The sequence below is a fragment of the Myxocyprinus asiaticus genome, chromosome 2 (genome assembly GCF_019703515.2).
Source record: "Myxocyprinus asiaticus isolate MX2 ecotype Aquarium Trade chromosome 2, UBuf_Myxa_2, whole genome shotgun sequence".
Classification (NCBI taxonomy): Eukaryota; Metazoa; Chordata; class Actinopteri; order Cypriniformes; family Catostomidae; genus Myxocyprinus; species Myxocyprinus asiaticus.
Window position 1 is genome coordinate 17,948,531 of NC_059345.1, and position 27,277 is coordinate 17,975,807.

General features: G+C 38.6%; 1 protein-coding gene across 1 annotated transcript; it reads left to right on the top strand.

The window, feature by feature from the left end:
• The first annotated feature begins 1,725 nt into the window (after positions 1-1,725).
• LOC127415773 (sodium- and chloride-dependent glycine transporter 2-like) lies at positions 1,726-26,837 on the top strand. The gene is made up of 16 exons (XM_051654678.1): positions 1,726-1,861; positions 2,802-3,260; positions 4,351-4,498; positions 5,127-5,258; positions 5,414-5,587; positions 6,423-6,570; positions 6,694-6,826; positions 10,643-10,777; positions 10,895-10,998; positions 11,323-11,447; positions 13,448-13,560; positions 17,774-17,905; positions 18,523-18,622; positions 18,877-18,977; positions 20,688-20,855; positions 22,243-26,837. The coding sequence occupies exons 1-16, from the start codon at positions 1,859-1,861 to the stop codon at positions 22,399-22,401; spliced, it is 2,334 nt and encodes a 777-aa protein (XP_051510638.1). The 5' UTR covers positions 1,726-1,858; the 3' UTR covers positions 22,402-26,837.
• The last annotated feature ends 440 nt before the right edge of the window (positions 26,838-27,277 follow it).

Sequence of the window (27,277 nt, forward strand, 5' to 3'; positions counted from 1 at the left end):
GTTTATGAGAGAGATAGGCCTATTGATAATCAAGCAGGGAGTTTAAAGCTGGTTAATAAAGTTAAAGTCGTACTTGTAATTACAATGCTGAGAAGGTCTCGTTCTGTGTTTAACACCTTTAATATTTCAGACCTTATCGGGCACAGTTTTAACGTTGTTTGACAACAAAAACTAATAAGACACACGACTTTATCAGCTGAGAGAACTACTTAATACTATACTAAACTGTATAGTAGCCTAAACTATTCCTTATCAGAACAAATTGCGCCAAATAAGTGTTTAAATGAAAATAGAAGCAAAAATATTTCCTCTAAATTAATTGAAATTTAAAGCCGAATACAAGCAATATTATCCAACACAAAACACAGACACTGATTTGAAATTGGACTAAAAACCTGGAGAAATATAGTTGTTGGTTACAAACCACAGAAGGGCCACTTAATTCTTTTGTAGTCAAAGCCCACCTTGTGTCTTCTTACTCTGCTTTAAAAACTACATATATAGGTGACACTGAGAGAGACGCAGAAATCAATTACAATTATTCTCTGTTCACAAAGCAATTAAACCTAGAGCAAAGAGCTAATCCAGCTGTACAGAGGCTTATCACAGGCAGCTGCAGATTTATGATGGTCACTGCAGCCGCGTGCATGTAGAGTGATATCACTGAGAGCATTTAAGACTGAATATAACAACCTACCAACGTTATTGTATTACTTGAGTTGAACTAGTTGTACACTTTGCACTTGGAATGCACTGGTAGCACTTTGTAATAACTTTTATTAAGTCATTAATAAAAATAAAAAAAGGTGATGCTTAACAGATCAGAAGTTAATGTATGCCTAAATTTCAATATTATATGGCCTGTTTATTTGTGAAGATTATTATAAATTATTACCAATAATAATGTTATGTGCAATTCAGTGATGCGCTCTTAAAAATGGCACTCCAGAGGATGATGCTTGGGTGCTCATTGCAGTGTGGTTACACTGAAGCTAAAAATAGAAAAATGCTCCTTTGTCTTGCGTAAAAGTTTAACAAATGAGTAAGTCCACTCCTCTGAAAACCTCGCCCACTTTTAGCACTGGAGCAATATGTGTTGCCAGTGACGCAAAAAGTGCGTGAACGCGTATCTTATGTGCGTAAGGGTTCGGGTGCGTTTGTGTGATGGGCAAACTATGCCATAGTAGGCAATTAATACTAGAATAAATGCCATAAACGTTTTTTATAGTATATCATAATCTTGCAAAGTCAAATATTTGTTTTTGAAATGGTCACTTCTTAAAAAGAATTCAAAAATTATATTTCTGTGGTTATCAAAAAATACAAATGCCAGATTTTACACTGATCTATAATGTGTAAGATGGGGAATTTATTTTGAAAATAAAAAATGGGCCTATTACCTGATTATTCATTAAGCTGCTTTTAAATTATGTATATTTAGATTTATCTCTGTAGAGATGAACTGGTCAACTATGCAGCCCCCCTTGATGCATGCGTCTGCAGAATCTTCTCCAGCGTGCGTCAGATGAACATCTTTACATAGTCCTGGGGGACAAGTTTATTAATCAGTCACGAGCCAGTCCGTCCCAAAACTTAGTCTCGCTCTGCCTTGTGTGTGTCACGAGCTCGCGTCTTCGCTTGTTGCCCCTTTAAAAATCAGAATTCAGGGCCAATGATTTATCAAACCCCTATTATCAAGAAAATGTCATGCGAAGGGTACCTTGCCATGCACTGACGCAAACCCGATCTTTCCCACGGAGATATAGAAAGCTCTGCATTTTGCACAGCCAAATTCAGTCTGCCTGCCGTCTCTACAGCTGTTTTCTGCTATTAACCCACATTTGTTGACTCTGCACAAATGGTAAGTAGAGCACATTCATTACTTTACGCTTTGTCTGTTCTTGCTCTGAATGGTTTTGAAATTATTTAGAAGTCAAATTATCATGGCAACACAAAGTGTTTTTTGGAAGTGCGCGAATCAACTGACAAGTCGCTATCCACGGTGCTGAAACTTTGTGGCACGCTTTTAACTTTTTTTTTTTTTTTTTTTTTTTCAGGGGAACCTTCGTTGCATTGCGTATATAGCTACATTTGTAACATACATATGCCTATATATATAATTACAGTTTATAAGAAAGTAATTCGTTTATAACTTAGCGTACGATATTTTGTTTTGTTTGCTTTTTATATTACGTTATTGTAACAAATTTAGAATAATAGCCAAGATTATATAGATGCAGTGAAACGGTGTATTTTTTTAATCTCTTGTGTATAATTATAACCCAGTATATTTTAACGTTTCGCCGTTCAGTGGTGCAGTGTAATTGTTGGTGTAATGTTGCATGTTGTCACCCGGGTTTGCATTGCACACTTATACTGGAACTGGTGCCTGCCGCAGGGGGAAAGAGCCTTGGCCGTACCCGGCAGCTTGTCTATTGCCCATAAAACCAGGGGATGTGCCGGGTTGAATGACAGGAGGTAAATGAGGCGTAAAATTAAAGAACCTTTCTCTAATGGTAAAAGCAAGAACCAAACAGCGGCCATCCGTGAGCTGAAAATCAAAGAAGTGGAGCAGATATGTCCAGAAACGATCTTGGATATAGATGAAACCCTGTTTCAGAAGTTATAGAATGATAGTTTGAAATTGTTTTTTTTTTTTTTTTTTCTCCCGCTGTGCTGCCTACTGGTAGGTGTATCCACATAATATCTGAGTGTAGAAAAAATACTAGATAACTGACTGCAGTGAGCATGTTTACTGTTCTGTTCTTGTCTAATTTGTATTTAACACTTTAACGTTGCAGGATTTTGAGCACGGAGAAATGTTGAGACAGCCGTCAAACAGTATTCCGCCCCAGCAGTCGGGGGGAGCGGTTGGAGCTACAACTAATAACAAACCTGAGAACGGCCACCCGGTACCCCAGCCGCCGTCCACAAACGAACGGAAAACTTTTTGTCCTTCGGAAAATAAACCGTGCGAAATGGAAGCCAGTAAAGCATATGGAACGTTTAAAAACGCCGCGCCTGGATCCACGTTTGCTTCCGTGAACTCTGCCGTGCGCAAGGATTCCACCGGTAAAATGGATGGTTCGACCGCTACACACGGTAAAGCCACGTCGGGCGTGATGTCTAATAATCAAGGCGCTGTAAGGATCGCGGCGGAGCATAATAACACCACCGGTGACTGGACCTCTATGAGCCAGACCACCATCATATTGGGTACAGATGGCAATACATCTGTTCTGCCTGGCACGTTGACCGGGGTAAGTGGTTACAAATGAACGTTTCAATTCCGGTGGAGTCAGCCAATCACCCCTGGGCGTTACGCTTTCAAACGGGGAGAGTCTTGATCAAAAGCAATAGCTGGGTCATCCGAAGTGTATCTGTCTGGAGGACGGTTGTGGTGCTTTGTTCAAATTGGTATATCAGTATAGTTACATTATTGAACTAAAGGACCTTTTATAATCGAGCTGCAGCTTCTGTCCGTTAACCTTTCATTTAAATTTTGGTCGTGAGACCTGTATTTAACATTAAAACTTGTTGGATTGGTCGTAAAAAGAAAACAAAATGTAAAAAATATTTCAGTATAATTAAACCAATATGCTAGTCAACCTAAGGTTTTTACTTTGTTTAATAAATATAGGCTAATGGTATCGCTTTGGTTCTGAATAATGTGCTTCAGGAGTTAAAACTGGAGACCGACTGCTGTCATATGTAGGCTAGCCTAATACAATTTCGACCCATGTTTTAGGATTAATTTTAAAGTGATTTGGACAGTTAGGACATTGTTCTTTAGTCACTCAGAAGTGAAAAGTGAAACGAAATCTGTTTCCAGTCTTGGAAGATTTGAACCCATTTGGTCTTTCACTGATAGTGATTATTTCTGACAAGTCAGTAATTACGAAAGTTTTCACAATTAGGTAGGGGATGAGGATGTGGCAAGTAGTGATTAGGATAATGCATTGTCATGGAAACAAAGTCCCCAGATCAGAGTTTTGCTTCTATGATTTAACGAAAGTAATTTGAAATGAATCTGCTCAGTTTGGGCAGTGAGGCTCATTGTCCCCAGAGATTGCTTCTGGTGGATGGTTGTGTTGCAGGATAATGTGTTACATAACAATCTGTTTATAGTACAATTCCCATTGGGATCCCTCTATTCCCATAGGTCACGGGAAAAGCACAAAAAAAGTTATCGGGGAAGTGTTTGTGTAGCCTATTTTCCCCCGATAAGTGATGCATACCTCTAAATTTCTTGATGTTCCGTAATCGGACAATAGAAATGATCGTTGATAAATCGTAAATGAATGAATGAAAATAATTAATAGCGTGGTCTGTAATGGACTGTTCCTCCAGGATGACGATGATGATGCGGGAGGAGACGAGAATAAAGCCCGGGGAAACTGGTCCAACAAAATGGATTTTATTCTTTCCATGGTGGGCTATGCCGTGGGGTTGGGAAATGTGTGGAGATTCCCATATCTTGCTTTCCAGAATGGTGGAGGTGAGGAAAAAAAGAAGAAGAAGAAAACTTTATGGCCTCATCATGATCACAGAATACTAGAACTAAAGAAAAAAATGATGTATTCTTGACTAGATCGATTTATAATGGAAAACGCGTAGCTTCAAAGTTGTAAATAATTTTCTTGAATTATTAGTAATACTCACATAGCCTTTATACTTTCGTTAAACGCTGTTAAAAATGTTTCTTTTCTTTTTTTTTTTTTTTTTTGTCTGTCATTAATGAATTACAATTAAAAATGAATTACATTTTAACGAATTTAAATTTCATTTTATGATTGCGCTAAATGGCATTGTAATCTAGGAACTGAAATGACAACAAAATCAGCCTATTATTATTAGGGTCTTATTATTACCCATTCTATATATATATATATATATATATATATATATATATATATATATATATATATATATATATATATATATATATATATATATATATATGGCTTTTTTTATTTTGTATATTTAAGGTTAATTATGCCATAGTAAACTTCGCAAAATTTCTGTGCACAGGAGTTTATAGTGCAACTTTAGAGTTTTTTTTTTTTTTAAGTTTTAGGATGCGCAGTTTATGACTCTTTAAACAGTAGCCGCTTTCTCTTTTGTAGGTGCGTTTTTGATACCTTACCTGATCATGTTAGGCCTCGCCGGTATACCTATATTTTTGCTGGAAGTGTCGTTGGGTCAGTTCGCCAGTCAAGGACCGGTGTCTGTATGGAAAGCAATTCCGGCTCTACAAGGTAACTGACTTTATTAATTACGACAGACTGATGATCAGATGTAGCCTAATGAGTAGCCTAATAGTTGTTGTAGTGTATCTCCAGTGAAATGGTAATCGACTTCTCGACTGCTTTAAGTGTAATTTCTATTATCTGGTTTCATTTTGTTATTATAGGTTGCGGGATTGCCATGTTGATAATATCTGTCTTGATAGCCATATACTATAATATTATTATGTGCTGGACATTGTACTACCTGTTCGCTTCGTTGAAGGGCATACTGCCATGGGCCACGTGTAAAAATGAATGGAACACCATCGAATGCAAAGACAAAGACATGCTGCTTTTGGGTAAGGACCCCCCCCCCCTTAGTTTTCTAACTAAAATGCGCAATGCGCAATCTGTATTTCACGAATTAAGTAGCCTATGCCACTCAATTTAGGTTATTCGGTGTGATCATGCTCTCTCTATCTATACCCTACGCAAATACAATTTTTTTTCTCATTACTCCACAACTTCTCATTTGATGACTTGACAATTTTTGTCATTAACAGACTTGTGTAATAAGTGTTCATTTTCCACACAGACACTTGGAAATAGTGAGATATGTCGTGTGAGCTTTATTTGAAAAAGAAAAAGAATAGATTGAAATATATTTTGGATAAAGAACTCCAAGGTATCATAACGTATGCTATTTAATTTTTTGAAAATGTTTACGTTTTAACACGTTTTAAAACGCCATTTCCGATGTCGTGCTTTTGGTGAATTCAGCAGAAAATCTGCTTGCTTGACAAATTTACTGTAATAGTTGGTGCAGTGCCGCAGTGAGATGCATTGCCACCCCGTGGCTGGTTTGAGTAGCGCCACTAAATCGTGAATTAAGCATAAAGTGTATACAGTTAGTTTTACAGTTGTGTGCAAGGATATAACCATATAAATATGGTTGCACTCAGTTTTAAGTATCGGCTTTTGAAAAACTCATACTGATCAACAACTAATCTAATCTGAATATTGGGAGGGCGTGCACTGACCTCAATCATGTCTATGGTGGTAACGGCCTGGTTTGTGTGTGCAATATCTTAGATTAGCTTTAAAATGTTTTACAACAATACAGTGAATGACACTGGTAAAAACAGACATATTTCAAGTTCATTCCAAGTTCTGTCATATTTCCTTTCTGGCCAGATTCGTGTATACTAAGGGAGAGAAACATCACATCTATCAAGAACACTACATTCTGTTTATCTGCAAATGCTGTTGGGAATTTAAGTAAACTGTTGAATGTCACAGCAGATAACAAAACCTATGTCAGCCCAAGTGAGGAGTATTTCAAGTAAGTTTGCTTCTCTATCTATCAGTTTGGGTAAATTTGACAAAATATTTATCTATCACAGTGTTTTATATGTAATTTTGCAAAATAATAGGATGGTAATCACTGTGTTTTTTTTTTTCACAGGTATAATGTGTTGCACATTTCCAAGGGTATTGAATACCCAGGGGACATCCGTTGGCCCTTGGCGGCTTGCCTTTTTTTGGCATGGCTTATTGTCTATGCCTCTTTGGCTAAAGGGATCAAGTCCTCAGGGAAGGTAAGAAGACAGGTTGACTATTTTCACTTCTCCTCCCTACTTTATTTACAGTAACTCAATTAAGAGCCATTATTGGGCCTATTACTGATCTATTGCAAAGTTCTCTCTATATCTCTGGATATCTTTCAGCAGATATATGTCATATGTAGTTGCAATGTTTAAAATAAATTTGTAGTAACATCTCTGGCTGTGTTTTCTACTATTCTGAGTGTAAAGCTGAAGTGTGTAAAATAGCAAAAATAGTGATTGTTTTATACACAGCCCCTGTCTGCTATTTGTTGAACAAACAGATAGTCCCGCCCTAAACTCACGCCATTGGTTGAGCCAGTGGTGCTGTGTTGGGCTGGTCAGGATGCTCCAGAGAGATGTTTGATAGTCACAGGCCCTGTCCCAAATGTCACCCTAAACCCTTGAGGTCCTCCTCTGAGACCAGATTTTGGTGACGTAAGCGAGTGCAGACCGATGGGGTGCTAGTTAACAAGTCCATGAGGGTGCATGAGTGATTAAAGTGTACATTTGGCACAGAATTCGTGACTTCAATAAGATGATGCTTTTTTTTAATACATTAAGTTCTTCATATGCTCAGAGTTTTATACATTATTATTTGAAAAGTTATGACATTGATTAAAAAAGGTGAAGGAACACACTTTAAACTAACTCTTGAAAATGTGTTTTTATTAAATAATTCCAAGCAACACCCTAACAATAAATCATTAGATAATTTAATAAAGAACCTCTGAAAATCAATGCGCACATATAACAACAAGAAAACCCCATCTTTTTAAATATTTAGAAAACAATAAAACATGACTCAGACACCTGGATGTTTGCATGCAGGTGCTTAAAACACAGTCAAATGTATAGAACAGATGTCTCACACACTGCCATAGATTACAAAAATCATTATATTTATACACACAGCCACACTTCTGCAGGTACAGTATATGTATATATCGCTGGTAGACCGAATATTGCTATATCAATAAATATAAGCAATCTTACAAGCTACAGCTTTGTACAGGAAAATACTCCCTTATGTCTTAATATTTTAGAGACTCACAATAATATTAAAATCCTCTTTGAAAAAGTAATAACAAAGGTTTAGTGTTAGATTACTTACTTTTAAATACGCAAAACATCCTCAAGAAAAAAACTACAGTATTTAATAAAAACTAAATAGGAGTAATCGCATCAATGGAAAACTGAATAAAAAAAGTTTTGAGTGAGTTATAAACATTAGACTAAAAAGTGATACTTTATACCAACTTTATTGACATTGCCTTGTCTGCCATGTTTTTTCCTCTGGCACGGAAAATCCAGTCCGCTCTGATTGGTCAAGAGGATTAGTTGAAGGGCGCATTCAGGGCGCAAATGGGCTGCCTGTGAGCACCCTTTTGAGCGCTAAAATGTCAAATGGGACACCCTATGGTCTCATGGACTTCTCGGGAACACGCAATGAAGGCCACGAGACCGCAAGTACACATTGTGTGCCATTTGGGAGGGGGCCACTGTTGTGTTTACACTTTTCGGGGAAACTTACACATAGCTAAATTAGAGCTGGTTCTGCATATTAAACTAAGAGAACATATTTTCACAACCTAGGCAACCTAGTTATTATAGCTAAGTCTTTTGCAAAATGAGTTTTACATGTCTCATTCTACGTATCACAGCAGTTTTCTGGTGAAATAAACACTAGAGGTACAACAACAACAAGTTTTATTCACTTATTCACAAATCACAATAAAACAGCAGATTAACAGTTCATAAACACTGATTTTGCTCTGTTACTCACACAATGCGATTTTATACCGAAACACTAACTATTAGGCAATATTTGAAATACGACATTCTACTTAACCAGCTACATTTACAAGCTTATTCTAATGTGACTAAGTTGCACAGTAGCTCAACTGCTAGCCACCTGAGTGGTTGGATTTTAAATGTGAAAGATTGGGGTACGAGTCCGGCAACGCATGCAAATCTACATGTGAGAACAAAATAACGTTGTTGCTTCAGCTATTGCGCATTTAATCCAATGTCTCATAGTGAAAACGTGACTCTATATACATTTTTGCAAAACTTGTTATACGTGTCTCCAGGTACAATTCCCTGTAGTTTCCAGGTGAAATGAACACTAGAAGTGCTACAACAACTGTGTGTTTTATTCATTTCACTCAAATCATGACTTCAATGCCTGATTATGACTTTATAAACACTTATTTTTCTATTTCTCAAACCCTGCTATGTTATGATATTGAGACACTTTTACTCTAACGCATCTTTTGAAAAATTATACATTTTAATGCTTGTATTACAGACCCACAAACATAAATACACTTATTCCAATATGATTAGCTTGTGCGGTAGCTCACCTCATAGAGCGTAGGACTTTGGACTTTGGAGGACTGTGGTTCAAAACCAGACAAGAACTCAAGCAGACACATGACACAACAAAGAGATAGAAGTGACACACATTAAAGTGGTTGCTTTAGAAAATGTGATTTTCATTTTAAAACACTATTGGTTAAGGTTAAGTGTTGGTTAAGGGTAAGGATGTCTGTTTTGTTAAACTCTCATTTCTCTTTTTGGACACTATTGGTTAAGTTAGGGTAAAATTTTAGGTTAGATAAAAGGTTTTATTAAAACCTCAATCTAAAATTCACCTTAAAAACCCTCATCTGATTACAACCTCATTTTGCTCGGTTTTTGCGCCCCCTGCTTGACATTTCACTTGAAAAGTGCAGCCAAATGTGTTTTGCAAAAACGTTGCAATTCTCACGTAAATTTCATGAGACCAGGCTGTTTTAATCACACATTTGCTTTTTATGACAATATTAGTTATGTTTAGGTTAGGGGGGGAAGTTCTTGTTTATTTTAAAATGCCATAGAGCATTAACCTTAAAAACCTCATCTTTTTGGGAATGGACATTTCACCTTGAACACAGTGATATGTGTAAAGAACCATGTAATTTTATTTTGTAAAAATGTTGCCACGGTCACATAATTTTCATGAGATCAGGCTGTATTTTAACACTGAAAAAATTACATCAGGTTTAAATCAAGTATGTACATTAAAATGAATGTATCTAATTCTCGTGTTTAAAGTTAAAAATAGTGCTTGGAGGTTGTATTTGTGAGTCTGGGATGAATTTGTTCTGTTTATTTAAAAAAATATATTTTGGGTTCAGTACAAGTTAAGCTCAATCGGCAACATTTGTTGCACCACAAAAATGTTGATTACCACAAAAAATTTATTCTGTCTCGCCCCTCTTTTTCCAATTTTTGGATGGTTTAGAGGCAGAAATGAGAAGCTTATAATTTTATACTTCAATTTCATTTTCACTTCCATTGTAAGTGCCTAACTGGAACCTTGATTTTTGCTTTTTTTAAGAAAAGGAGGGATGAGTCCAGATGTATTTTTGTGGTAATCAACATTATGCCACAAATGCTGTCGATTGAGCTTAACTTGTATTGAACCTGGAACATTCCTTTAAGTGACTTGCCAGGTTAAATAAAGGTTAAATATATAAATAAATAAACATTGGTGACATTATAATTATTTGTTAAGAGCAGGCCCATTATACAAAGTACCAAGACTATAAGTACAGTAGCAAAAAAGTTTAATAATGCTTTCCAAGTTCCTTTGATCAATTTTTGAGGACAGTAATCAGTTTGAGTGACAATTCTTTATCATACAGTATCTTGTGTGTTTATGCTTGTTGGATTTTCAAAATTGTTTTGGTTATAAACAAACTGCAGCTGTCTTTTACAAACTTTTGTACTTACATTTTTTTCTGATATGCACCTTGTTCTCAGGTGGTGTATTTCACTGCCACTTTCCCCTATGTGGTTTTGGTCATTCTGTTGATCAGAGGGGTCACTCTGCCTGGAGCCGGCTCTGGTATCCTTTACTTCATAACACCCAAATGGGAAAAACTCAATGATGCCAAGGTAATAGAAGTATATATTTATAAGTTATTATATTTGATGTATTCTCCTCCAGATTCAGTCCTTTTTCATCTGTGTATCTATCTGTTTGCTTTTTTTCTCTTTCACCTTTATCCCTAGGTGTGGAAGGATGCTGCTACACAGATTTTCTTCTCTCTGTCTGCTGCATGGGGTGGTCTTATAACCTTGTCATCCTACAATAAGTTCCATAACAACTGCTACAGGTAACCAGCATGATCACTTCCTGCATCATTTCAAGGAGTTACTACTAATTTAGTTGTACTACTAATTTAAGATCTCCTTACTTACTAACCAACAAAAAGAGGGTAACTATTCTTTCATATTAATTTTAGCACCACTAGTCTAGGATGCGTGTTAGAGATTGTGCACATTGCACAAATGATAGACACATCTTACCAAATATTTTTTTATAATAATAATAATTATTATTATGTATTATTATTATTATATAAGGTTATCTCATGTGTTCTGTTTCTTATTTTGTGTGTGTGTGTGTGTGTGTTTTTTGTGTTTTTTTTGCTTTGCAGGGACACTCTCATTGTGACGTGTACTAACAGTGCCACCAGTATTTTTGCTGGTTTTGTAATTTTTTCAGTAATTGGCTTCATGGCTCATGAGCTCAAAGTCCCAATTGAGAGTGTGGCAGATGAAGGTACGTGTGTGTGTGTGTGTCTGTGTGTGTGTGTGTGTACAGTGGCAAGAAAAAGTATGTGAACCCTTTGGAATTAGCAGGATTTCTGCATTAATTGAATGCATAAAATGTGATCTCATCTTCATCAAAGGTTATGATGTATAAACAAGTATAGACAAACAACAATGTGCTTAAGCTAACAACACACAAACAATAATATTTCATGTCTTTATTGAACACATCCCATTAAACATTCACAGTGCTGTGGAAAAAGTAGGTGAACCTCTAGGCTAATGATGTCAACAAAATCTAATTAGAGTCAGGAGTTTGCAAGCCTGGCATCCAGTTAATGAAACCAGATTGGATGTGTGGGTTAGAGCTACTTTGACTTATAAAAAGCACTCAAACATGTTGAGTTTGCTATTCACAAGAAGAATCTGCTGACGTGGACTATGCCTTGCAAAAAAAAAAAAAAAAAGAGATCTCAGAAGACCTACGATCAAGAATTGTTGCTTTACATAAAGATGGAAGGGGTTGCAAAGTCATCTTGAAGAGCTTAGATATTCATCTGTCCACAGTTAGACAAATTGTCTATAAATGGTGACGATTTAGTACTGTGGCTACTCTCCCTAGAAGTGGCCGTCCAGCCAAGATGAATCAAAGGGCACACTGCAGAATGCTCAGTGAGTTAAAAAAGAACCATAGAGTGACAGCTAAAGACTTGAAGGAATCATTGGAACTGGTTAACATCTCTGTTCATAAGTCTACTATATCGAAAACATTAAACAGGCATGGTGTCCATGGCAGGACACCACGAAGCAAGCTGCTGCTTTTCAACAAAAACATTGCTGCGCACCTGAAGTTTGCCAAAGACCACCTTGACACTCCACAATACTACTAGGAAAATGTTTTGTGGACTGATGAAACTAAGGTTGAATTGTTTGAGAAGAACACGCAGCACTATGTATGGCATGAATAGGGCACCGCATACCAACATGAAAACATCATCCCAACGTTTAAGTACGGTGGAGGGAGCATCATGATTTGGGACTGCTTTGCTGCTTCAGAAGAGCTGTTCACACCAGACATCCTAAGAATATGGCTGAGCTGAAGCAGTTCTGTAAGGCAGAATGGTCCAAAATTCCTTCTGAATGTTGTGCAGGTCTAATCCACAGCTACCGGAAATGCTTTGTTAAGGTTATTGTTGCCAAAGGAGGATCGACCAGTTATTAAATGCAAGGGTTCACTTACTTTTTCCACAACACTGTGATAGTTTAATGGGATTTTTTTCAATAAAAACATGAAAGATTATAATTGTTTGTGTGTTGTTATCTTAAGCACATTGTTGTTTGTATATACTTGTGACTTTGATGAAGATGAGATCACATTTTATGATGAATTAATGCAGAAAACCAGCTAATTCCAAAGGGTTCACATACTTTTTGTTTCCACTGTATATGCATGTGTGTATGTGTATTTGTTTTTGTAGCTAGTTGTTTAGTAAACTATTAAATGACCAGGTGTGGTTTATTGGTTGTTTGAGGAAACTCTATATAAAACTCTATAATTAAGCAAAACTACAAGAGGCCATGCTGTATTGTGAATAGTGACCACTAAAGAGTGCTGTTAGAACCCCTTTTTCCATGACTATATTTACGGCTTTAAATGCCTATTGCTTTTATAAAACGATAACTGCATACAATACAATCTAAAGGTGTTAGGGAAACAAATTTTCATTCATAGGCTATTTTATTCACCAGCAATTTCATTAAGTGCCATCCTTTCGCTAAAAAAATTATCATTGACATGTAAACTGAGGTGAATATTTGGCTTCTATGGCACCCGTGCAGTGATATACACAGTAACTTGGTGTTTAGTGCCATAGCTGTTACTATATTGTATATTTTTTATCATGCTTGGATTGCTGTTTTGACCAGTTAGCATCCAGAACCAGAATTATCTGCTTTATAGATCACAGTGTCACATTGTCATTGTTTGTCTGTAAATATCCCCTTTTTAAGGTCCAGGAATTGCATTTGTGGTGTACCCAGAGGCGCTGACTAGGTTGCCCTTGTCGCCATTCTGGGCCATTATCTTCTTCCTCATGCTGCTTACACTTGGTCTGGATACTATGGTAAGGGCTCTGGTGTAATTATTTAAGAACTGTATGTTTTTTTTTTGTTTCACAATAATTTTAGTTCCCTATCTGTCACTCACTCGACGTTGTGTCGATGTAGTGACACTAGGGGTCACTCTTGGGAGCCCGAAACACCTCTGGTCTTTGATAAAAGGCCAATGAAATTGGCGAGTGGTATTTGCATGCCAGTCCCCCGGACATACCAGTATAAAAGGAGCTGGTATGCAACCACTCATTTAGATTTTCTCTTTGGAGCCGAACGGTCATGCTCATTGAGCTGAATTCTCACGACTGTTCATTCACCTCTACTGGATCTGACGGCGCATTTCAGCGGCTTCTCCCTCCTCTGCACTAGTGCACTGCAGAGAATGCCCCTGGGCGCTTCGGCAGAAAAAAGAGAGAATATTTTTCTGAAAGAGTATATTTCTCTAAAAGAGCGGCACATACGGAACATCTTTTTAAAGACACGTCTTTTTAAAGATACCTTTCCGATGTGTGTTATTCCTGGTTGCAGTCATTACCTCTCAACTTCAGACGGTCACGATCTGTCCTATTCAGCGACACCGTCGAGGACTTTGCCCAGTAGTTTTCGACGGTGAAGCAGCAGACGGAGGCTATCCGGCATATCCTGCCCCGGTGCGGCTCAAGATCCCGCACCCTGTCTGCTCGTCGCCAAGGGTGTCCCCCTGCGGTGACTGCACCGGCTCCACCGCAGCCCGCCCCTTCGGCCTGGCCCCGGCGTGGAGCCCACCGCAGGAAGCAGACGCCACCTGTCTCACGGCCGGCCGCTAAGAACCCACGAAGGTCGTCAAAGCACCCCTGAGACGGGTGACCCAGGGTCGATGAAACCCACTGCATTGGAGCTGGTAGTAAGACCACTCCATCCCCTGGTGGAGGGCCGGGTGGAGAATCTTTTGTTGCCTTTTTTATTTGATTTTGCCGCATGCCCAAGTGGCTGTGGTACCCAACAGTTCAGCAAAAGAGCGGTTTCCTCCTTCCCTGGGTCACATACCCAGTGTGCACGGTCGTCATCACGACCACCGTCCACGGGTTTTTCCTTGCAGGATTGGCGCTCCAGCGGCGGTCTCCCCGCCCCTGCGCGCCCAGTTGTGGCACACATCCGCCCCCGATGTGACAGTCTCCACGAGTTACGAGGACAGGCCTCTTCCTCCCCCCATCCCAGGCTGTTCCGGGGGTGGTCACAAGGAGCCAGGTAAGTGGTTCAATGTCCCTAGGCTCAGCACGGCCACGACCTACCCTCCTACGGAAGGGTGCGACAGAACCTGTCCCTCCGGCCGAGATGAAGAAGGGGTTTTACAGCCCCTACTTCATCGTACCGAAAAAAGGCGGTGGGTTACGGCCAATCTTGGACCTGCGAGTACTGAACTGGGCTTTACACTGACGCAAAAACGCATTCTGGCAAGCGTCCAGCATCAAGAATGGTTTGTGGCGGTAGACCTGAAGGATGCGTACTTTCACGTCTCGATTCTACCTCGACACAGACCCTTCCTGCGGTTTGCATTCAAGGGTCAGGCATATCAGTACAAGGTCCTCCCTTTCGGCCTGTCCTTGTCCTCTCGCATCTTCATGAAAGTCACAGAGGCAGCCCTTGCCCCGTTAAGGGAAGTGGACATTCGCATTCTCAACTATTTCGACGACTGGCTAATCCTAGCTCACTCTCGGGACATGTTGTGTGCACATAGGGACTTGGTGCTCTCGCACCTCAGCCGATTAGGGCTTCAGGTCAACTGGGAAAAGAGCAAGCTCCTCCCAGTTCAGAGCATCTCTTTCCTCGGTTTGGAGTTGGACTCAGTCTCGTTGACAGCGCGCCTCACGAACGAGCGTGCACAGTCGGTGCTGGCCTGTTTGAAGGCATTCAAACAGAAAACAGCGGTTCCACAGAAACTCTTTCAGAGGCTCCTGGGGCATATGGCATCCTCAGCGGTGGCCACCCCGCTCGAGTTGATGCATATGAGACTGCTTCAGCACTGGCTTCAGACTCGAGTCCCGAGATGGGCATGGCGCCGCGGGACACATCACGTGGTCATCATGCCGGTCTGTCACCTTCTTTTCAGCCCTTGGACCGACCTCTCATTTCTACGGGCAGGTGTTCCCCTCTCCAGGCGTGTCGTGGTCACGACAGATGCCTCCAAAATGGGCTGGGGCGGCTGTCCCCTTCCACCTTGAAGGTTTACATAGCTGCTATAGCAGCACACCACGACACAGTGGACGGTAAGTCCTTAGGGAAGCACAACCTGATCATCAGATTCCTGAGAGGCACCAGGAGGCTGAATCCCTCCAGACCGTGCCTCGTTCCCTCATGGGACCTCTCTGTAGTTCTTCAGGGTCTACAGAGAGCCCCCTTTGAGCCTTTGCAGTCAGCTGAGCTTAAGGCACTCACCTTGAAGACTGCCCTCCTGGCTGCGCTCACTTCCATCAAGAGGGTAGGAGACCTGCAAGCATTCTCTGTCAGTGAAACATGCCTGGAGTTTGGTCTGGGCTACTCTCACGTGATCCTGAGACCCCGACTGGGCTATGTGCCCAGGGTTCCCACCACTCCTTTTAGGGACCAGGTGGTGAACCTGCGAGCGCTGCCCCAGGAGGAGGCAGACCCAGCCCTGTCGTTGCTGTGTCTGGTGCGTGCTTTACGCATCTATTTGGATCGCACGCAGAGCTTTAGGATCTCTGAGCAGCTCTTTGTCTGCTTTGGTGCACAGCGGAAATGAAGCGCTGTCTCCAAGCAGAGGATCGCCCACTGGCTCATTGACACCATAGCTATGGCATATCACGCCCAGGACGTGCTGCCCCCGGTAGGGCTATGAGCCCATTCTACCAGGGGTGTAGCAGCTTCCTGGGCCCTGGCCAGAGGTGCCTCTCTAACAGACATTTGCAGTACCCAACACCTTTGCAAGGTTCTACAACCTCCGGGTGGAACCGGTTTCATCCCAGGTAGTGGCACGCAATACAAGTGGATAAGCCCGGGATAGCCGGCCGGGTGTATCGCTTGCACGTAGCGCCTTTCACCTCCTCTGAGCTGAAGACGTGTGCCATTAATTCCCAGTAGTGTTCACAAACTATGTTCCCTGGTTGACTTCCTCCGAGCCCTGTGACAGTCGAGTTTTCGGAGAGACTCACTGCCGGCCCAGTACATGTGCTAACTAAGAGCCCTGTTCTGGGGTAAGTGCTCCGCATGTGGCGGTTCCCTGTAAGGTAAACCCATGCGATGTATATCTTCCGCTAATTCGTTTTCCTGTTTGCAAACTGTGTCTTCCTTGGGCAGAGCCCCCTCTGCCACAGTCTCCATGTTTGTAGCAACTCCTCCCCCGTTGGGTAGGATCTACCATGAGACTCTCCACATGGTCGGCAAGACCATGTGACGTATTTTCCACTTAAATACCCCCCCCTCTCTTTGGGTGAGGTGTGGTCTCCGCGGTATCCTCCCCTTGGGAGGGACACCCCCTGACTAGACCTGGCGGCCCAGTTGGATAATCCCCCTTCTTTTTTAGGGAGTGGAAAAAAAGAAGTGGAAAAGAGGCCACGACTGGGTTAGCCTGTCTCTATCTTTTGGGTAGTCGACTTGTCCCCAAAGGGCCGTTCGACACTCATAACTATGTTGGGGGAGGTTACGTGTCAGCCTGGTGCACTGGCTGCGAGGCACACAGTGGTCTGACCGTCACACACCGCCAGTTCATGTAACACAGTTCAGCCAGTTGCGGCGTTTTGTATAGGGACCCCTAGTGTCACTACATCGACACAACGTCGAGTGAGTGACAGATAAGGAACATCCTGGTTACTTGCGTAACCTCCATTCCCTGATGGAGGGAACGAGATGTTGTGCCCCTCCTGCCACAATGCTGAACTACCCGCTGAAATGGCTGGACCTTGTCTTGGCTCCTCAGCATAAAACCTGAATAAATGGTTGCATACCAGCTCCTTTTATACTGGTATGTCCGGGGGAGTGGCATGCAAATACCACTCGCCAATTTTCATTGGCCTTTTATCAAAGACCAGAGGTGTTTCGGGCTCCCAAGAGTGACCCCTATTGTCACTACATTGACACAACGTCTCGTTCCCTCCATCAGGGAACGGAGGTTACGCAAGTAACCAGGACGTTTTTTTATATATATATATTATCGTAGAATAAATTGAATTAGTAACAATTAAAAAAATAACTAAATAAATTTTGTGCACACTCTTCCTTCCTCTCCAGTTTGCCACCATAGAAACTATAGTGACCTCAGTTTCTGATGAATTCCCCAAGTACCTGCGAAAGCACAAGCCTGTGTTCACTTTGGTTTGCTGTCTGTCATTTTTCGTTCTGGGCTTTCCTATGATCAATGAGGTAACACATTATCTTTATTCCCAGCTGCAACACCACATTTACGAATGGACCTTAACTGTTTTTAAATTATAGCACACTTCTTTAATTAAAGTGGATTATGTGGAAATTAAAAAGTATTAAATAATCTGGAAAACAAAAAAACAAAAAAACCTACAAACAAATAAAATTGTTTAACAATGTTTTAACAGGTAAATAGATAAACAACATCCTAAGGCTAAAATGATAAAGATCAGTAACAAGTAAGACTACATTTCATGTATGCTCTGTATGTATCTGTGTAGAAAAACTGATACATTTATTGGTTGTTTATTTATTTATTTGCACAATGATAGAGGCTGGTAATACCCAGTGTCTAAGAAGTTTGGGTCCCAAGAGAAATGTATGGGAAATTAAATGTATTTTATTAGATTTTTATTTTTTTGTTTTTGTTTAGTTAAAAAATACATGCCCTGAAACTGATGATGAATGTATAGATATAATGTATTTTCAGCAGATTTTTAAGGATGTGTATGCATAATGGTACTTGGCTGGAAATTTTGTTCGGGATGATGATAACTTTATTTACTCAAAGTGTGTGTTTGTGTTTGTGTTTGGTGTGTGTGTGTTTTCACTTACAGAGTGGAATGTACATGCTTCAGCTGGTTGACACATTTGCAGCCTCTTACTCTCTGGTCATCATTGCAATATTTGAACTGATTGGAGTCTCGTACATTTATGGTAGGTTTATTGCTACAGTTAGTACATTTTTTATCCTCAGGCTCCAGCTGCTTATTTTAGTGCACCCCAGGGATCAGAATGTTTAGGTAATGAGAACTAAAAAGTAAAATAATTAAAACAACAACACCATATAAACAGAACATAGCTGCAAGCAGCAATGAGTATAGGCCAAGCAAATTTCACATTTCAGAATTATATTTCTTTCTTTCTTTCTTTCTTTTTTTCTTTCTTTCTTTCATCTGTTTGTGGCACAGGTCTGCAACGGTTCTGTGAAGACATTGAAATGATGATAGGGTTCCAGCCAAACAAGTTTTGGAGAATCTGCTGGGCCTTTGTCACACCAACCATTCTTACAGTATGTCTGCCTTAAACATGACAGACTTATAAGGTTTATTCACACACTATGTATACAGTATACTGTTGCAAGAAAAAGTATGTGAACCCTTTGAAATTAGCTGGTTTTCTGCATTGATTGGTCATAAAATGTGATCTCATCTTCATCAAAGTCACAAGTATAGACAAACATGATGGAGCTTAAGCTAACAACACACAAACAATTATAATATTTCATGTATTTATTGAATATATCACATTATACATTCACAGTGCTGTGGAAAAAGTAAGTGAACCCTTGGTTTAATAACTGGTCAACCAAGCATTTCCGGTAGCTGCTGATTAGGCCTGCACAACGTTCAGAAGGAATTTTGGACCATTCTTCCTCACAGAACTGCTTCAGCTCAGCCATATTCTTAAGATGTCTGGTGTGAACGGCTCTCTTGAGGTCATTCCACAGCATCTCTGTTGGGTTAAGGTCTGTGCTCTGACTGGGCCTCTCCAAAAGGTGGATTTTCTTTCTTTGAAGCCATTCTGTAGTGGATTTACTTTGATGTTTAGAGTCATTGTCCTGCTGCATCACCCGACTTCTACTGAGCTTCAGCTGGCACACAGCCACCCTGACATTATCCTGTAGGATATCTTGATAAACTTGCCAATTAATTTTTCCCTTCATGATAGCAAGCGATCTAGGCCCCGAAGCAGCAAAGCAACCCCAAATCATGATGCTCCCTCCACTGTAATTCACTGTTGGGATGATGTTTTTATATTGGTATGCGGTGCCCTATTTAAGCCATATGTAGTGCTGTGTGTTCTTTCCAAACCATTCAACCTTAGTTTACTCAGTCCACAAAACATTCTCCCAGAAGCGTTATGGAGTGTCAGTGTGGTCTTTGTCAAACTTCAGGCATGCAGCAATGTTTTTGTTGGAAAGCAGCGGCTTCCTTCGTGGTGTCCTGCCATGGACACCATGAATTTTTAAAGTTTTTTTGTATAGTAGACTCATGAATAGAAATGTTAACCAGTTCCAATAGTCTTAAGCGGTCACCATAGGGATCTTTTTTTTTTTATCTCATTGAGAATTCTGTGGTGTGCCTTTTGAGTCATCTTGGCTGGACGGCCACTTCTAGGGAGAGTAGCCACAGTACTAAATTGTCTCCATTTTTAGGAAATTTGTCTAACTGTGGACAGATGAATATCTAAGCTCTTCGAGATAACTTTGTAACCCTTTCCAGCTTTATGCAAAGCAATAATTTTTGATCGTAGGTCTCCTGAGATCTCTTTTTCGCAAGTTATGGTCCATGTCAGCAGATGCTTCTTGTGAATAGCAAACACAAAATGTTTGAGTGCTTTTTATAAGTCAAAGTAGCTCTAGCCCACACCACCAATCATGTTTCATTAATTGGATGCCAGGTTTTCCAACTCCTGACTCTAATTAGCTTTTGTTAATGTCATTAGCCTTGGGGTTCACATACTTTTTCCAACCTGTGAATTTTTAAATGATGTATTCAATATGTACAAGAGCAATACAATAATTTGTGTGTTATTAGTTGAAACAGATTGTGTTTGTTCATTATTGTAACTTACCTGTGACACACATCCAATGCTATTGCATGGCAAGACAAATGACACAGAACGACACCTTTATACATCATTGCTATTACTACTGGTTAATGCCAACTCTCTCTCTCTCTCTCTCTCTCTCTCTCTCTCTCTCTCTCTTTCTCTCTAGTTTATTTTGGGACTTAGTCTGTACCAATGGAAGGTGATGACATATGAGGATTACACGTATCCAACTTGGTCCATGGTACTCGGCTGGCTTATGGTCATCTGCTCTGTTATATGGATTCCCATCATGTTTGTTATCAAGATGCACCTTGCACCTGGTTCATTAATTGAGGTAAGGGAGAGATAGATGGGTTATTTCCTCTTCTAGAGGTATTGGAAAGCACCCATCATTAATATGTTATCAGTTAATTGCTAACATGAAATACTTTCGGAAAGTTTGTGCTGTGGTATAGCATGCGATACTCAAAAAATATATTAAACAGCATTTGCTAATTCTTTCAGAATTATTATGCAGTTTTTAAGATGGAATATTTGTACAAATGACTAACAAAAAAACATTTGTCTGGCTAATCTTTTAAAATTAACTAATGATGGCAAAAAGGTGATTGAAAATGGTGAAACTTCACCAATAGTTCACCTAAAAATAAAATTAATTTCATTATTTACTCACCCAAATGACACTTCTAGCAAGTAGGACTTCCTTTCTTCCATGGAACACAGAAGGAGAATTTTAAAAAGTCTTCACAAGATTTATTTGCCATATAATGCAAGGGAATAGTGACTCTGGTCTGTCAAACTTGAAAAAGTAAAAAAATAAATAAATAAATAAAACCTTTAAAACCATAGTAAAAGTAATCGATAATAAAGTGCTGAAATCAGTTACGGTGTCTACGTCAATAATATCAAACCTCATTGTTTCTTGCAACATTACATTTGATTACGAGACGCGATGAGAACCAATAAGGTTTGAAGTAGCCTCCATATTTGATTTATGTGCTTTATTTATGATTTTATTTAATTTGAGTGAATAGCAACTTAAATGTCATTCTGTTTATCACACAAAATGATCGTATGAGTTGTGTCGATTTCTTTCACTGTGGTTTTATTGGGTTTATGTTTTTTTTTTTTTTAGCTTGACAGTCCAGAGTCACTATTCACTTGGAGTAAATGGAAAATAAACCATGTGAAGCCTTTTTAATAATTCACCTTTTGTGTCCAAGGAAGAAAGAAAGTTCTTTAAAAAGAAATGGTGAAAAGTCACAGCACCTAAAATACACACTTTCCCATATAGAGTCATGTAAGTTTTAACCTAAAATCTAAATGTTGATAAAAAAGCGTCAACTACCAGTTTACAAAAATAGTATAAAAATATAATACACAGATAAATAATGTGAACAAAGCCATGCATTAAAGGGATCATTTAAATATGTTAAAAATATAGATATTTTAATAACCCTTTCCTTCTAAATCAATTCAATTGGTAATGTTGTAGGGGCAGGTTTAAGCGGGTCGCTGAAAACAAACACAGAGAAACAGTGTTTACAATTTGAGAAAATAAACCTATAAATTGTTTACTTATAGTTGTCTCTGAATATTAAACTGGGATAGAAGAAAGTATTTTAACACTGAAAAGTTCAGCTTTAATATCTAGGATGTAAAACAAGCACAAGTTGAGTAATTTCAATAAATTCAATATCCTTTAATATTTCTCTCTCCAGCGCTTGAAGTTAGTGTGCTCTCCTCAGCCTGACTGGGGTCCATTCTTGATGAAACACCGTGGAGAACGCTACAAGAACATGATTGACCCACTAGGCACCAACTCACTTGGCCTTAAACTCCCCCCCAAAGATTTCTTACTCTCAGCCCAATATCAGTAATCTTCCTCACACAGTGAGTGCAACATTTCCCAAGGCCTCTGAGGGTGAAACTGCAATCACGTCAAACTCTTTCCCTTGTGTTCTATTTCAGCCATATTTCCCCTCTTTTGACACTTTTAGAGGGGTCTTTCAGGTGGAAAGCACAGACAGCACCCTATGATTTTGTTGTTGTTGTTGTTTTCCTGAATAAGAATCCAAAGTCAGTCTGAGATTAGAGGTCTTTCTCGCACATTCTAATACACTGATCCCAGCTAAAACTTTTTACAGAGCAAGTGTTTCTCAGAGGCAATATAATGATGCAGTTACAACTATTGAGGCAATATTTGACTGATTATGCATCAAGCAGTGTTTGTTTTTTAATTATTTTTTCATTAATATATACAAAATGACTGCTGATGACTGCAAAAAAAAAAAAGAAAAAAAAAATTGATGAGGAGACTAATCTTTAAATTTCTCATCTATTTGCTTGTCATCATGTTCTACATGTAGTAACATAAATGAGATAAACTGCTGAATAGTGCACAGTGAACTTTAACTCTTTAATGGCATTGTACTCTCGCTCTCCGTTTGTGTCCACTTATAGCTGTACCTTGTGCCTCAGACTTCCTCTTTCTCTAATTCAACCAATCATACTACATCATGGAGGGAAGTGAGCACATTTCAGTCTCTGAATCATAAGCTATTCTACACTTTATAACAATTTACTAATCTGTCTGTATTATCTCTGCAGTGTAATAGACGCCAACATCAACATACTGTAGGTTCCAATAGTACACGTAAATCCATCCCATTCTACAATGAAATAATGAAAATTCAGCCATGCAAATACTGTAATAATACCATTCAGTGTTGTTTAGAGTAGCATTCAATGGCCAACTAGCAGTTATGTATGTACACTAATATTTAGAGTATGCTTTCGAGTATGTGTTGTGATCTGTTCATAGACTTTGTGAATCCTCCTATTCTTATGCAGTATGCAGTTATAGTAGTGTACACAAAAGAAACTCAAACAGGAGGTGTGGTATGTGTGGCAAACCAGTCGTCTCGTAAGAAGTGAGTGTTTAATGAAAAGTGTATATTTTAGAAACTACCACTAAGTTACATGTGTTAATACACTGTGCTAGTGTAGTGGACACTCTAGATTATTTTAACAATTGCTTGCAAATGATACATAGATTAGAAAAAGGGAATTTTCTTCATCTGAAATCCTGTGATACTGTAGATGTTTGGGGACCATGCTCCTTCTCTTGAAAGTTTTCCATCTCTGTTTGTCTGTTTGTCTTCATGAAACAGGGTCTCAGGTATTACTCAGTTCCATCAACCTTATTAGATGTTGGATTAGAGTTGAACAAGTTTGTGGAAGCATCATAATTCTTTGTGGTGTAATATACATGTAGACAATTTCCCTATAAAATATGAGTGCAAATAATCCCTTATATTATCTCTTATATCCCTTATATTGTGCCGTATGCTGACAGTTTGAACCTGATCTCACACTCAGTGTCCCATTTCAAGTTATTTCTCAAATGTAAATAGGGTTGCAGAAAGATGGTCTTGAGGTTGTTGTGCTGGTAAATCGAAAATGACCAAACTTCAAAACTGATTGTTAAAAGCACCTTTCTTGATTATACAAAATAAGAGGTTGTTCTCCCCACAATTATAAAATAGTCCTAATTAAAAAGCAATATATAAAGGATACCTACATGATAGTTACAACATATATATGCTATGATACGTACTTCAAGTGTAGGGAGCCACACTGCCCGTGCAATGGAAGTAATAAAATAGTAATAGAAAGAGAACAATAACTTTGCCTGGGCTAATTGTTTCAAAAGCCATATGTGATAGGGACAAAGGCAGTCACGAGGAGAGATCACACCATGAAGCTAGAGAGGTGTTCCAAAAAGATGTTTAATTTGTTGGAGGTGCAAAATGTGCAAATAAATAAGTGTTTAAAAACAAGCATAAAACCAAGGTTACATAAATATAGACAGTCTAAAAACTAGACCTGTTTTGTGTACTTCTAAAAGCAGTATGTTCTCCCCTCCCTCAACAATGGAGGCCGGAGTATATTGCACTCAAGCAGCACTAACCAAACACTCATCATCCATCCCTCCCCACTCTCTAGAGGTGGCTGGATTTGATACAAAATTTCCCCGCCTTTTCTATTTGGACCGTACCATTATCTTTAATAAAATTAACCCTGACCTCCCCAATTTTAAATACAATAACATTGAATACGTACATAAGAACAAGAGATAAATGAGAGTTAAAACAACAATAAATACAATAAATTGGATGGATAAAATATTTGCACAGTAAAACCCCAATAAATATGAAAATGTTTGAGTAAAACAAGAAACAAGTCCTTCAAACACTTTAAAATCCAGTGAAGGAGACTCGCAGGCTCTCCATCACACAAAATTTCACAAATGTAAATTGGGTTGCAGAAAAATGTTCTTGAGATATTGCTTTTGGGCAAGTTTTGTTGTTTTTGTTGTGCTGGTCAGTAAAAAATGACAAAAAATAATTAAAAGCACCTTGCTTAATTATACAAAATAAGTGGTTGTTTCCCGCCATGATTATCAAATATTCCTAATTAGAAATCAATATATCAAGTATAACTACATGATAGTTACAACATATATGCTATGATTAGTACTTCAAGTCTAGGGAGCCAAGTAATAACATACACATAGTAATACCATGAGAATAACAACTTTGCCTAGGCTAATTGAGTGATGTTTCAAAAGCCATGTAATATGCAAATAATACTACACTAATCGCCTTGAATATAGAGCATTTATAAAGAATAACACAGCAAAAAAAAAAAAAAAAAAGTAAGTGTTCTTCAGTATTTAGTGTCACTAAAGAGATGCTTTTCTGATATAGTATGTTTAGTCTTAATATCGCTCTGTGTGTTATATGTGTTTGTGTGTACTTGTGTGAAGGTGTGGATTAATGTGCAGAACTTACTGTTGATATTTATACTTATATAACCATCCAGTCCTAGACATGGTCAAAGGCTGCCTGGCAAAAGAAATTGGTCAAACAGTTTAAAAAAACTGTCAATCTGGGGTCCCATTCTCTGTGTGCTTGTTTGTTAGTGCAATTGCATCATATTTGCAAATGTCTCAGGGGAGTTCATCTGCGAGATATTTGTCAAACAAAAATTGGTACATTTACAGTTCTGTGGGCACAAAATAAAGCAAGAGACAGTGCTGCTTTTTACTCAAATAGAAACTCCTGATGTACAGTAATAGGGGTTATGTAGCACAACAAATAGTATACAAAGCATATCCTAATGTCTATTGATGATGTTTAGCTGCTGTGATCATTGTTATAATATTTAAGGTTCTGGGTGAGTTTTCTTTAGTCCTCGTGTTGCTTTATACGTCTGTCCAAGAGCTATTGTTACAACCTCTTCACAAAACAAATATTCTGTGAGAAAATATGTAACAGACTTGCATGTGCTGTTTGTGTTGCTGTGGATTTTTTTTTTCCATGTATGCTTCTTCCCTTTATGCTCCTTTTCCTCGAATGTGTCCCTTACGTAGCAGCTGCAGCTAAGTTTACCACCTTTTCCTACCTACAGGGTGACACTGGGCAGTAGGCAACCAAAGAAGGAGAACTTCTCAAATGGTTCTGAAAAAGCTTAAAAGAGAACATATATTATAAAAAAAAGACATATATACATATACAAATAGCCGAGATATATATATATATATATATATACACTGTATATAGCTATATATAAACAATATATAAATATGAAGAAATTAAATATATTATTCTGTGTATTTTGGAGACTGAGATACTGCCACTCATCCTTCATTTAGTGGTCATTATTAATGTGTGCCAATATGTTATACTTATGACATCTTCAGGTAACCTTTGGCCTTATAGATGTCCTCTGGTATTAAAGTATTGTATCGAGTAGCTTCCAATCAGTCATTATGTGGTCAGTCTATATTGTAATGTATGTTGTGTCATTTGGCACTTTACTGTGGACCTATCAGAGCATAGGTAAAAATTCTTATTACTTGGGTAATGTCATATATTTATGTGTGTTTTACAAGAGGTAAATCTGCCTATGGATACAGATATGTACCTCCAAAATGCCATAGCATCCTTTGATTTGAATTATAGAGTATAAATATGAAAAATATATAGATTTTAAATTCTGTGCCAGACAACAAAGTAAAACTAAAATAAATAATAAACAAAAATAATAATACAAAAAGAGGAAATAAATGTATATGAAAGGCATAATTTATTTTAAATGTCATTAATCCTTGAGGCCCTACCTCAGATTTTGTATTGATGTATAGAAATGCAATTCACATCATAGTATCTTTGCCAATAATTCAATAAAACCATATTTATCATAAAATGTATAACCTCTTAATCAATAAATGTTAATGTTTTCAACTCCAGTTGTGTTCTTACGTGCGTGAGGTGTTTTGAGTAACATTTAGTTTGCTACATGTGTACAAACAACACACATCATGCACACACACACACATATACAGACAAACTTTATGTTTAGAAAGAAACTCCATGTTTGCTTAAAAGAAAGAGCCAAGAATAGACTTTTGACTTAAAAGGCGACCTATCATTATATTGATTACATTGCTGATAACAACGTTTATTCAAGCAATATCACATGAGCCAGAGTGGGACTGGTGCAAAAAACACACTTGTGTGTGGAACTAATTTCTTACGCCATGGATCAAGATTCTTTACTAGTTCGATAGATGCACCTTTTTTTTTTTTCATAAATGTATTCCATGATTCATTTTTCAGTTCATTTTTTTTCCTTCCAAATTGTTTACCCTAGACTATATAGTCTATTAACCTGTTTTAGTGACGTTAC

Bases quoted from the DNA above. Each gene is read 5' to 3' on its own strand.
- LOC127415773 (XM_051654678.1), top strand. The intron at 10,999-11,322 runs GTAACCAGCATG...TTTGCTTTGCAG, and splicing joins TTCCATAACAACTGCTACAG to GGACACTCTCATTGTGACGT. The intron at 17,906-18,522 runs GTAACACATTAT...TTTCACTTACAG, and splicing joins GCTTTCCTATGATCAATGAG to AGTGGAATGTACATGCTTCA.